At 40.9% G+C, this 13,532-nt stretch overlaps 1 protein-coding gene across 7 annotated transcripts in view; it reads right to left on the reverse strand.

Moving 5' to 3' along the window:
- adam23a (ADAM metallopeptidase domain 23a) overlaps positions 1-13,532 on the reverse strand; it is a 107,962-nt gene that overhangs the window by 68,760 nt on the left and 25,670 nt on the right. For all 7 annotated transcript variants that reach the window (XM_088606804.1, XM_088606808.1, XM_088606803.1 and 4 more), the window contains exon 4: positions 4,348-4,411. In XM_088606804.1, the coding sequence (XP_088462930.1) occupies positions 4,348-4,411 (64 nt within the window). The remainder of the gene's footprint in view (positions 1-4,347; positions 4,412-13,532) is intronic.

A 13,532-nucleotide genomic window follows, 5' to 3' on the forward strand; every position in this document is an offset into this window, starting at 1 on the left:
GGACACTAAAAGTCCATTTGTTTAAGGATTTATTTGGAATTGTGTATAAACCTTTATAATATTGGTGGAATGTGGAATGTGGGATCATTAACAGTTTATTTTGTTCATTTTAGTTAGATGTTTCAAGGAAACAAAAATAAAGTCCTCTAATTATAGTGCATAGTTTATCACGGTGTGTTATTTTTAATCCATTCAACAGACAGGTACAGACAAACACACTGATGACTGCTCTTTGAAATTTGAGGCTACAAATGACAGGCCTGCTGTTCAAATACTGTCAATACCGATAATAAACATCTACTGTGAACCACTCAGTGGGAGTTTGGCTTTTTTGAGCTATTATTATGCTGAGACATCCACACATTTCAGACACAGACATGGAAAGGGCCAAATCAGTCTGTCTGTTTTGCAATATTTGTCTTTAAAAATGTTCCGTTTTGTTCAAAGTAAAACATGTTTTTTACATGATCCTGTAGCACAGCTCCCATTTAACTTGGAGAGCCTCTGGCCCCTAGATATAAGATATAAGTTGTAAAAAAAAAAGGCAGGTGTGAGCCTGGTCAGTACCTGGATGGGAGACCTCCGGGGAAAAACTAAGGTTGCTGCTGGAAGAGGTGTTAGTGGGGCCAGCAGGGGGCGCTCAACCTGCGGTCCATGTGGGTCCTAATGCCCCAGTATAGTGATGGGAACACTGTACTGTAAACAGGCACCGTCCTTCAAATGAGACGTAAACCCGAGGTCCTGACTCTCTGTGGTCATTAAAAATCCCAATCCCAATTTTCCCATTGGCCCTTACCAATAATGGCCTCCTAATAATCCCCATCTATGAATTGGCTTCATCACTCTGCTCTCCTCCCCACTAATAGCTGGTGTGTGGTGAGCGTTCTGGCGCACTATGGCTGCCGTTGCATCATCCAGGTGGATGCTGCACATTTGTGGTGGTGGAGGGGAGTCCCCATTACCTGTAAAGTGCTTTGAGTGGAGTGTCCAGAAAAGCGCTATATAAGTGTAAGCAGTTATTATTATAATCATTATTAATTTTTAAATGGGATTAGTGTGCCTTACAAGCATGTCTTGCACACAAGTGCCTTTCAAAAGTACTTACAAAACTCGCAGGTTTCACAAATCAGTGCTGTAAAGCTTGCAGCTATGTCAGTTTGAAGAAGCAATTAATATTTGTTATATACTCAACAAACAACATACTCCACACAATCAAAACAAAGACAAAAAAGAAAGAAGTGAACAGATAATAAATATGAAAGAGCAAGGGGACAGTCAGGTTCCCATATGTATTTAAACCCTTTGCTGTGGCAAACGTAAAATAATTCAGGTGCATGAAATTACCCCCCAAATGAACCTCACAACTAGATGAATGGCCTCTGTGTGTAATAATAGTCGTTAAGCATGATTTCAGAGTAAATACACCTGTCTCTGGAAGGTCCTTCAGTCAGGTAGTCATTTTAAGCAAAGGTTCAACCGTGAAGACCACAAAGCTTTCGAAGCAACTCAAAAGATGTAGTTTATAAAGGCACAGATCAGGAGAAATGAAATATTTAAAATACCCTTAATATCTCTTGGAACATAGTGATGTTGCTCATTAAGAAGCAGAAGGCACCCAGACTCTGCCTAGATCTGGCTTTCCCTCTAAACCAAGCAGCTGGGCAAGGAGGCTACTGGGTATGGATGAAACTGTGAGGCCAGGGGCAACTTTGACTGAGCGAGCACGTTCAATGGTCACATAGCTGGCCACTGTGTGGCAGAGTGGATCTCAAATCTCACATGGAGTTTGCAACAGAGGATTTAAGTGCTACTGCAAAACATGTGGCAAAATCTTTTGAGGTCAGCCAAGACCATATTTTGGAGCTTTGTGGTCTAAATGCAAAGTGACGCAAGCCCAATATAATTAATCACTTCTCCCAAGCACAGCGCTGATAACATTGTTATATTTCTGCTGCGCATCAGCAGGGACTGGAAAGCCTGTCACCAGGACTGATGGGATCATAGGTGGAAGGCAAAGAACAGCTTCAGACCAAAAACCTGCATAAAAATTAATCTTTTCAACAGGACAATGACAGAAAAGCACGGGGCTAAAACAACACTGGAATGGGTGGAGAATAAGAAAGCGAACGTCCTTCAACGGCCCGGTCAGAGAACGGATTTGAAACCTATTGAGAACGTGTGGGGGAAAAAGATGATATTCATAAGCGGTTGAGAGAGCTTGAGCAAAACTACCAAAAACATGGGCAAAAACTACACCAAACAGACGTGCAATGTCGGTAGAGATGTACACGTACAGTAGCAACTGGGGCAGTAACTGATTTCACTGGTCTGAATACGTGGGCCATCAACATATTTTAGGGTTTTTTCTCTTTAGTTTTGATTGACGTTTACTGTAAGTTACCTTACCCTCGGAATCTTCAAACTGAGCATTCAACTTTGGAACAGCGTATTGTTTAAGTTGTGAAGGCATCACTTTGTGATTTCACAAAATGGGATACCATGGCGATGGTCTGAATAAACTTGCAAGGCACAGCGCAGGCTCTGCTGTTGGTTAGCATTGCTGGGGCCCTGGGTTAAACTCCTGGGGTGCTCTCTGTCTGGAGTTCTCCCCGGGTTCATGTTCATGTGGGTTTTCTCAGGGTGCTCTGGTTTTCTACAACAGTCCAAGGATATACTGGTTAATTACAGGAAAATGGACTGTACGTGCCCTGTGATGGACTGGCGTCCCATCCAGAGTATATCCTGCCTTGCACTCATTGCTTGCCGGGATAGGTCCCCCCATGACCTTGTATTGGGTAAAGTCGTAAGAAATGTTCTATTTGGTTTGTAAGCCATTAGCGAATTTGGCTGCATCCTAATGAATGCCTGGCTCTAAACCTCACATCGTTTTCCAGCAATTAGATACAGTAAGCAATCAATCAGAGTCTGCAGAGCTTTGCAAGGGTGATGCTTTTATTTAAGGAAAATAATATTCACAGGCACACTTCACAGATGACTGAGGAGTTGCAATTATGAAAACTCATTCAGACTTGCGAATTTAAGCAGTAAAGGGAGGGGGTCGGTGTCTGAATTAGGTTACAAAAAGTATTAAGCAATGTATTAGCAGTGCCACAACCTGTTGTTATTATTTATGATGTCTGTAATGTACTGTCTGCACTGTGTGGTGTTGCCTGTTGTTCTGTGTATGTCCCGAGAGATCAGCGCAAAAAAGAATTCCAATGTACGTGTACATATGGCAATAAACACCTCTACTACCACCGTTATAGGTTTAACAAGTTCTCTCAACACTCTAACAGTTCTTTTCTATTGCTTTATTTTCCATTTTAATTCATTGTAACATCCTGTACTGCTAGAAACCTGGGAAATACAGAAACAATATCAATATATTAACCTTTCTTGATGTAGATGTTGAACTAAAAATATGTTTGGTCAAAAAAAGTATTTGTCAAACAGATCAATATGTGTTGCATTAATAGATCTGCAAGTTTATTTCAATTAACTGACTGCCCCTCAATTGTCTTCCCAATGGTTGTCAATTATCACCCAAGGATGATAGAAAAGATCAATACGGGACCCACACGCTCTCTGGTAGGATGAGTAGGTGTCGTTTCCAGAAAAATCCAGCCACATACTGCTCACTCCAAATTCTCTTCAACGCTCTCTTGATTTGGGCATCACATTTATCTGTTTCTTGCCACTTTTGATACTAAAAATGTTTTGATAGGTCAATGGCAAACTCCACAGATTGTACTGCTGGAACGCTCCCATTCTAAAAACAAAATTACATGCGTAACAATATACTGTATATTTCTGAAATATAAAAAGCAAAGAGAACTGAGTCAACATGGTCATGATGGACAAGAGATTATATGAGAGAAAGTACATGCAGGCAAATTCTGGTGGTAGTATGACCAGTCAGTCCTAAAAAATGAATACGTTTTACAGCTGTTCCTCACTACATTTTGAAATGCATGTTGAAAGCAATGTAAAGGAACCTGAAATATGACAACTCAGTGGTTATTTATAGTAAGTGCTTTAGAAAGATGGCTGTGTCACAGGCTGGATGCTAGGATATTTTTAATATTGCAGAGTTTAAACTGAAGATGGGTTATTCATTTGTTCTGATGGATTTTGTTCATACAATATCAGACAGATAAACTCAAAATAGTGAATCTTCAACACTATTGTCATCCTAACAAAATCCAACAAATATTTCTACAGTGGTAGTTATCCACATGTCAGTTTGTTGTGATTCCTTCATCTTTTCACAATCAACCATACAAAAACAATCTAGTTGAAGAATTAAGTCCTTAGTAGTTTGCGCCAGAGAATTAAAGGGTATCTTACCTTTGACAAAACAGGCTTGTTTTTTTCATAATGGATTTCCACATAGTCAGAGCATAACAGGTCGCTGGAAATAAAAAAACAAAACAACAAATTACATTAAATTACATTTATGTTCTTTCATCCTTTACTCGTTTTAACAAAAGCAGTAGTGCGAAGCCAGAATTCTTTCAGTTAAAGAAAGGTCATCGAAATAGCCATTAAAGTTAAGATAAGAAACATGAGTAAGTTTACAAGCGCAAAGGGACCACTTCGCCCATCCAGTTAAGTGATCCCATCTCACCCCTTTCACTCGGTAGCTGGTTTCAGACTCCTCCATTTTTGCGCATAAAGGGATATCCCCTGTTTTCAGAGCTAAAGGCGATCAAAAACTAACTGTGTTCTGTGTATGTAACAGAGTAGAGAGCTCAGCTTACTCCCAGGCCTAACCACTGTCAGACCGACACTGAACCGACTGACTTATCCATCTTACAAGTCTTAGCAAGGGGCTCGTCCGAAGTGCAGGCTGAGCCCCGTGATCACAGGCCCCATCCTGGGTCACGTCACTGGCCGACAGTGACTGGGATTCCCCAAGCAAGGGCACATAATTGGCTGAGCACCACCGAGGGCAAGGTGAGGATTGTCAACCAGGGCTCTGCTGTGACACAGCGACCTCTGGGGCTTCCCGCGTTCTTGCGGGTATGCAACGCTGAAGAAGAGGGGCATTTCTTTCCTCCAGTCGCCCCTGAACTACTGTTGTGGGCCCGTGAACGCGGGCCATTACCATTAACACATCGCAGTGTAGTGTGTGATGTGTTAAAAGCCAGATGGCTCGAAGGCGGAGAGCTGGGAGGAGGGTGTCTACACGTCTTCATTTTCCTCTACAGTATGTGCACTCACACATAGAGGGGTCCTAGCTGAGAGCTGAGATGTAAAAAACGCACAACTGGGTATTGCGGGCAGCACAGTGATGCAGGTGTTGGCATAACTGACTCTAGCAGCAGCACTGGGGCCGTGGGTTCAGCTCCACACCGGGTGTGCTATCTGTCTGGAGTCTGAATGTTCTCCCAGAGTTTGTGAGGGTTTTCTCTGGGTGTTCTGCTTTTCTCCCACTGTCCAAAGACATGCTGGTAGCTTAATCGGCTTCTGGGAAAATCGTCTCTGTGTGTGAGCTTGTGTCTGTGTTGTTTTCTGTGTGCCCCGGAAAGGACTTGCACCCTGTTCAGAATTTACCCTGCCTCGTGCCGGTTGCTTGCTGGGATAGGCTCCACCTCCTCAATCCATCTCAGAATTGGAGCAGTACTGTTATTGTAGATCTGTCGTTCAGCTCATAAACCGCCACATTGAGCTTCATCGAACTGCCGCCCCAACAAAACAGCCCAGGAGCACAGGAGACTGCAGCTCTGTGTCAGACTCGGGGGAGTTGGTACTGGAGCTTTCTGTCATGTTCCACTCTGTCACCTGCAGTGGGGGAGCAGTTTCCCCCACTCCAGATCTCAGTGCTGGAAGGCTAATTTAGCCTGGCTCTCGGTTTTACAGATTGAAAGATGGTTTTTCATTAGTTCCACCTCCTCAGTCATCAGTCATCTTCTGACTTTACTGTCTGTTCTCACAGTGCTTTCAGGACCCAAGTAAAAAATAACTGATGTTACTTTGATTTTTTTTTTTGGTCAAATGATGTAAACATCCTTTAGAAAACGTACATAGTCTATGGGATACTGTACTCCACATACCGTCAAAAGGCAAGTCCAAAGTCAGAAAAATTAGTCATATAAAAATCTGAGTTTAGTGTGTTTCTTGACTAAAAGGAGAACTGAATCTCACACGACAAACGTTCAAGGAAATGTTACATATTAAACTACACATTTCATCCCCACAGTCTGACTTGGATCCTACCTAATCCCCCAAAATCTAGCCACATTTTCCAGTGGCTGCTGTTCATCAATAAGGCAAAAGGAAGACCATCTACCCCTGGTATCTTTCTAGTATAAATATTTGTTGAAATCTATGACAATATTCTACCATCTCCCTCCAACCACAGCCACTCTGAACAGAGAAACTGGAGGTAAAATTGACTTGAAAGCCATATACGGTCCAAGTTTTTTTAATTAGATTTTTCTCCAACCAGTTAGCCACTGATGAATGGACTGAAAGCAGTTTCCATGTGTTATTGGCTATAGCACGGTAAAGCTGGACATAACCGTAGTTTGCCTTCTGGGACTTTAAGTAGTGTAAGGTTAAACATGAAGCTTTGAAAGCCAGTTATTTTCCGGTTTCACTTAAGAAGAGAAATGCAATCTGTCTCAACGTGGAAGTGCAGGCCAATGTATCAATACTACCTAAGCCCTCCAGGCTCCAACCCGAGAAAGCACTGAAAATGGAAAGAGAAATGAACATAATTAGATCTGAGCTATTGTAACGCTACACTATCAAAGGTTAATGTTCTGTTTTCCCCTTTCGGGGATGACCCGTGAAGTCACTCGTGATAGGAGCGCACGAGCTCGAGCGCTCTAATGGTGAGAAATATAGTGGGGTCCAAGTGATTCCCCAGGGAAGACAAACACAGAAGCGCCACCGGCAAGTGCATAAAAATAGAACTGGGACAGGTCTAGAGCGAGGCAGGTTTCAAGGGAAAAAAAAACAGTCTAGGTAAAGAATGCAGGGGCTGAGAAGCCATACTGTTTCACACTAAAAATACCTCAAAGTGCCACAAAAGGGGAATGTGAATTCGTTTATAGAACATAGTGCATGCGCATGAACAGCAAGGCAAGGGAAAATCTGACAGCCAGTGCTTCAGCTGAGCTTGAACACATACCTCCATTTCTCTACAATTACACAATCATGTGTCTTCAGACCAGACAGCACAGTGGCGCAGTGGTTAGCGTTGCTGCCTGGCAGTGCTGGGGCCCTGGGTTCAACTCCTGGGGTGCTATCCTGTGTTTGTATGGGTGTACTGCCATTTCCTCCCACGGCCCAAAAAATATGCTGGTAGGTTAATTGGCCCTGGTGTCTGTGTGTCTGCCTTGCAATGGACTGGCACCCTGTCCAGGGTGTACCCTGCCTGCTGCCCTTTCCTTGACTTCAGCTCCCCTGTGCCCCTAAATAGGTGGTTAAGTGGTTAGAAAATGGATGGATGTTTTTTAGAGCTGATAAATTTGTGCTCTCAGCACATGCATATGTGCACCAAACACATCTAATGACCTAATGTTCCATCCCATTCATCCCTTATTGGAAAGCCATTTACTCCTAGTAAAATCACAGAAACACAAAACCAGATCCAGAACTACACTAGAAAAGAAAAGAAAAAAAAGATTATTAGGCATATTACAATTTCTGGAATTAGGAATTTGTATTTTTCGCATACCCCAACTTGCTCTCCATGAGACACACAGACAGGGAGAGAAGCTTGGGGTCAGAGCGCAGGATCAGCCATTTATATGGCACACACAACTTAGAAGCACCTAAACTCATATGTCTTTGGAAGATGGGAGGATACTGAAGCACCTGGGGAATAGCCATGTGAACAAAACTGTCATATTCTGTGTGTCTGCTAATTCTGTTACTCCTTCTCAACCTCCTCTCACCCAGTGTGTTCTAGCATCAGTTAACAGAACCGAAATTTGAAATTTAACAAGTAGAATGAGGATTAAAGGTTCAGCTGGGAAGAAATCACGCTTCCAGACCTTTTAAAACTTCTTCAAGTTTGGCACATTGGGTCAACAAGATGTGTAGGCCAAATACTATCATTAATCTTTTACACAGGCCTTATAACAATTAAAGAACATGAAGCAGATATCAGCATTTCCTTTTTAAGATAGTGTAGCGCTCTCGGGTTCACGTGGGTATGCGCCCTCATGTGGGTTCATCAAATTAATTCTTACAGTTAACATATTCAAAGAGGAATGAAAGATAAATTCTCAAATTAGACAGCTCTGCATTCAGCATTGTGCTTTCCAGTGTTTTTCCACAGGAAGAATAGTCTGTCTGCAGGTTACAACTTTAAATCCCCTATGTACTGTAGACACTCTGACTGCACCAGCTTGCAGACAGATAGCTGAACACCAAAAATCCTCTCTAGTCAGCTGCTCTGGAGATACTAATCTATTGAACTGCCTCAAAGGTCTGTCTGGAATTCTAAACAATTTCAGTCTTGTAAAAAAGGCACAAATTTTTTTGCTTTGTCCAGTCTTTCATTTGGGCTTGTTGATTTCTTTCATACCACCGAACTACGTATTATGTTACTTAGAAAAATATATAAGGTAACCAGCACTTATTTTTCTCAACATTTTTGTCCTGAAAATTACTGTAGACACACAATTGCAAAACAATCTTGCCTGGCATGAGCTTTTATTTATATAAACACTTGTTTTGCTCAAACTACGCTTGCATATTTGTTTTTTTTTTAAGTTACTGGTTCAGATGATTTGTTATAGCAGTAGCTCAGTGTATTTGTATAACACTGACAGTACCCTCCAAATCTATTCCTACCCTCAATGAAATAGGCTTAAAGATCAAATAATAGATTTTCAGAGTGTATAATGATCCTGGCATTAAAAATATAAAAATGCTACCTTAACAGTGTTGCACAGAGAAACATAAATGTTATGTCCAGATAACATCACATTTATTCTCAGCCCAGTAGTTAGTATTCTATGATTCCTCCTCTTGCTGGCTATTTAACTGAAAATATGCCAAATGTAGAGTGCTGTAAGGTTCTGGGACTTCCTAGGGAATGTTTAATAACATTCCCCCATGCAGAAATGCTCTATGCCATTGTGAACCAAGTTAGGATCAAAATGTTCAACTGTACTGAGGTACAAATTGAGATAGCCAGTCAAATTTGTGTGCAGTTAACCATTCCCTTGTCGATTTGGATGTGGTTCTGGATCAATGGCCTGCTGGAAATCCTGAAACATTTTCTGGTACATGCCGAGTGGTCATTAATTTTTCCTAAGGGTGTCAGGACCTGTTCACTAAACCAACCCAAAAACATAACAAACCCCCACTACCCCACACAAACAGTATTTTCTCTGCATGAGCTTCCATCTTTTTACACCACACATATTGCTGATGAGCATGTCCCAAAAGCCCATCTTTTCATTTCATCTAACCACAAGACGTTGTTCCAGCTGTCATTCAGATTTTGTTTGTTACGTTTGAGGTGCTTGTTTTTGTACTTTGGCCTCAGAAGAGGCCTCTTGCTTGCAGCAAAGCCTAGAAATACCACATTCATGCAGACAACTATAGATAGTTTTCCAGACTTGATATCCTGTTGCCTTGGGATTTCCGGTTACCTCCGAAGCCACTTCTTTGACAGCCCCTAGTGGCAAGATACACTTGTTTCCTCTTCCTGCCTTGGCTGCCACTATACCAGTAGTCTAAAATGTCTTACCATTCTTTTATAGCCTACCACATTCTCTGGAGTCGACAGCTGTCTTTGAAGAGCTCTGCCTTAAACCATGATGCAGAATGTAACTACAAAATGTTTTTAGCCTGTTACTTCCTTTATCACCCCAGGAAAACAGGAAACCCACAGTGACTGCTTTATGGTTCTGGGGGCTTCCTTTGTATTTCCAAAGAGCAGAATGTTACTGTAGACTTGTTTTAGCTGACATTTCACAGCAAACTGGGTGAATTTCTTTGGTGATTACAGCATAGCTAACCTGTGAGGCTGTGATTATACCATTTCAATAACCCATTCTGCTATAAATGTGTGTTTCTTCATATTTCAGGACTATATGAATAAGCAGGGCATTTACGGTGCAGATGTCACTTAAAGGAGTTTAATTGGATTCAGCATCTGGGAATGGGCTTTCAGTTCTTGGATAAGATTCCGAAGTTAGTTATGGGGACGTTAGTTATGTGCCAACAGCCCTGCTACGCAACCGATCAGCTAGAGAGTAGAGAAAAAGTGCTTCACGTAGTGCTTGAATTAAGGGGGAGTATCAGGAAAGCCAGACTTTCCAAGCCTATAGTGGAATTTAGCCGGTACACCACAGTAAACACCTCTACTCCTTCATAAGATCTTTTAACGACCATGTCATCAGGACTTTGACTTAATTATGAGGTCTCTCATGGTCCACTTAACGCTAACCAGACCCCGTCTTGCTTATGTTCTGAGATCTGAACAGCTCAGTCTGTTCTTTCTTTGACTACGTGCTAAAGTTCAGTCACAAGCCACTAAAGATAGAGTTTGGGTTTTGTACTATTGCACTGAGCTGCAAGATCCTCAATTTGACATAGCTGTACCTGTTAGTTACTGTATGTTTTACGGCTATTGCTTTCACACTTCAACAGGAACTTGAACTGCACCCCCCCACAAGAGACCTGGTACTGCCCAGAAGAGCAACCCTCCCTCTTCACTGCCATTTAAACTCTATGGAGAGTCTTATACTTGTCCCTTGGACACTGTCTCTAACAGAAGACAATTCAATGTCCCACGTGTGGCTCTTAGCTCTCACTGTTTGCAATGGTATGTTCAAAAAGAAAAAAATAATTTGAAATAAATTGAAATTGAATATTGAAAAGGAGGTTCTACTTTCTCACAGAAAACGACTAGGGAAACAGAAAAACCAGAGTCTGAATCAGTGGTGGTCCAGGTTTCATGTCTAGAATATGTCATATTGTAGATCAGGTATCTCAGCTTCTTTGGTCCATGAGTAGTCCAGATTTCGACACGACCATAATTTAAACATTTTAAACAATCAAAAATGAATGACTTGATGGCTGGGTGGGTCAGAAGAGTACCAACCTTACCCATTCTCCCTGTGCAATCAACGAGCTTTTACTACGGTATGAGCCGTGATGAAAAAAATTGGGCTACTCTCAGTAACAATGAAGGTGTCGCTTCAAGGTGTTATTGTCTTTGTCACCTGGGAATGGGTGCGAGGTTCTTGGTTAAACACAATCAATGGACTTATGGTTTCCTGTTGACACTTATGGTTATAGTTACGGTCTGCTAAAACACCGCAATTCAAATTTTCATGGCTGGGTAGCACGTTGCAGACTGCAAGTGGCAGGAGGAAGGTTGCTATGACACTCACGCTAGTGACGAGTGGGGGAGAGTATAGTATTACCCATTTTGTGGTTGGCTTTTGCTACACAGGATGTAAACATAATCTAAAGCTAAGCTATTTGGCTCATGCTCATAACACAGTGTTTGAGGTTTGAGGTTGTAGGTGGTGGCTTACAGGTATTATTAAACTAAAACTATTTTTGTGCCTGTAAAAACCAAGACTAAAAGAACAAAAAAGTCAATCAGGCAAATGACCGGACGACATTTCAATGTGTTGGCTGTTACACCTAGTGAAAAGCAGCAGAATACTCTGGTAAGCCAGGCGGTGTTCAATGGAGGTACAGTTTGTTATTAATACATGTACAATGAAAATTAATTAAAACCAGCTGTTAATTTATTAACCATTCATTCTTATCCAAAACAGTAACGCAATGAAATATGCCAATTTCTTTGAGTAAAACCTTTCTTTTACTCTACCCCTCTCCCTCTCGTTCTCTTCTGAAGAGATCAAATCCCCAAATTCAACTTACACTATTCTTTACCTGATGTAGCTTTCATTTCTCAACATGACACTCTATAAATGCTCTGTAGCATGTTTTTTGCACATTGGGAAATGTGTCCTGAAGCCCTTTTTGCCAAGATTACCAGGTTTTCTATGCAAAACGTGAGAAGAATTTAATTTTCAGTTTCGCTTTTCTCAAAAGTCAATATTTAGGAAATGTTAGACAATGTTATTATGGCAACGTTATATATATAGCCATTTAGTACCAGTGAATTCACAAAAATCATCGTAGTAAGTATAAAAGAATGACAATTCAGCCTACTTAAAAATACTTCATATCTAGGTGGATAATAACAATCACAGTATCAGTAACAGTAAATTAATGAAGGAAACTGGGATTTCTAATCAATGAATGAGAGGCACACAAAGATGGTATTTCAGTCTTGAAAGTCGCACTGGAGCCAAAGGAATCAATGACTTACAGAGGAGTTTGAGTATGACCTCAAAATGCCCATTAAACACATATAATTGTGTTTCACAGGTCACATTCCAGAGATCCTGCTTACTGAATGTTAATGAGGCTCTAGCAATTTTTCAAAGGCTCTGCAGTCACGTCACGTCCAGACATGTAGATTCAGAACATTGGGTTTTTATATTCCTGAGTTAGTTTTATCTCGCTTATGATCGGCCACTGCTTCATGTGAACAAGGCCTGTGTTCTGAAGAGACAACCTGAACAAGTTACACTCAAAAACAAAACTATAGGCACCAGAATCAACGTAGGACTGGGATCTGTTAGCCATTGCAAAAACAATACTGTAAAAGTAACTACAGTATATCATCCATTTTAGGGGTTGCCTCCTTGTTTATATAACTTCTTAATGCAGTTATTTTTCTAATGCGATGGACTTTGTAAGTGCACTGCTATGCAGAGGCCTTGGACATTGTATATTATTTTACTCTTTCATTTAGATTTTCTTACCTGTTCAAAAACACAGTTTTCTCCTCAAGATAATACTTAATCCCGATCAACCTTTCTTGTTATGTAAAACTGAACTACCTTAAGTTTTGCATTTTAAATGTTTACATTTAAACTTTTAAATTTATGAATATATGGAGAGAAATAAATTATGTTAATAAGGAGAGATGCTGGACAATGAGTCAATTCAATTTAATGGGTCAATGTGACAGGTTAGCTACTGCAATACTTTGTACTGGGTACTTACATACTTACATACAGTTTAACATGTGTTGTTAAGATCACAGGTGTGTTCCATGTGTGCTGAAGTGGAGTTTTCATGTGCAAAGTGTTCCTGAGTCACACTTCCAAGACTCTTTCATAGATACAGGTACTGTATATGTTTCACTGCAGTCAACCCTGTTACATAATCTAAGGAAAATACATTGTCTAAAAATGCTTATTTTTCCCCCTTGAGACACTTTTTTACAGTTTATGTTGCGTCACACTACTGTAAATAGCAACAGACTAGACACTAAATAGCTACACACTCCAAGGTGCTAACACTTCATTCAGCATTTTTTTTTATGATGACAATTTTCAAACGAAATTTATGATAATCTGTGACAACAATGTCTCTTCTTGAGCACACACGTAAATTAGCCTTTGCAGAAAGGTCATCTCAAGGTCACCTAGTATCCTGTGTCCAGTAACCCAACAGACGTCTGTGTACAG

This window comes from Lepisosteus platostomus, chromosome 14 (assembly GCF_059453375.1).
Source record: "Lepisosteus platostomus isolate fLepPlt1 chromosome 14, fLepPlt1.hap1, whole genome shotgun sequence".
In the NCBI taxonomy this organism is placed as follows: Eukaryota; Metazoa; Chordata; class Actinopteri; order Semionotiformes; family Lepisosteidae; genus Lepisosteus; species Lepisosteus platostomus.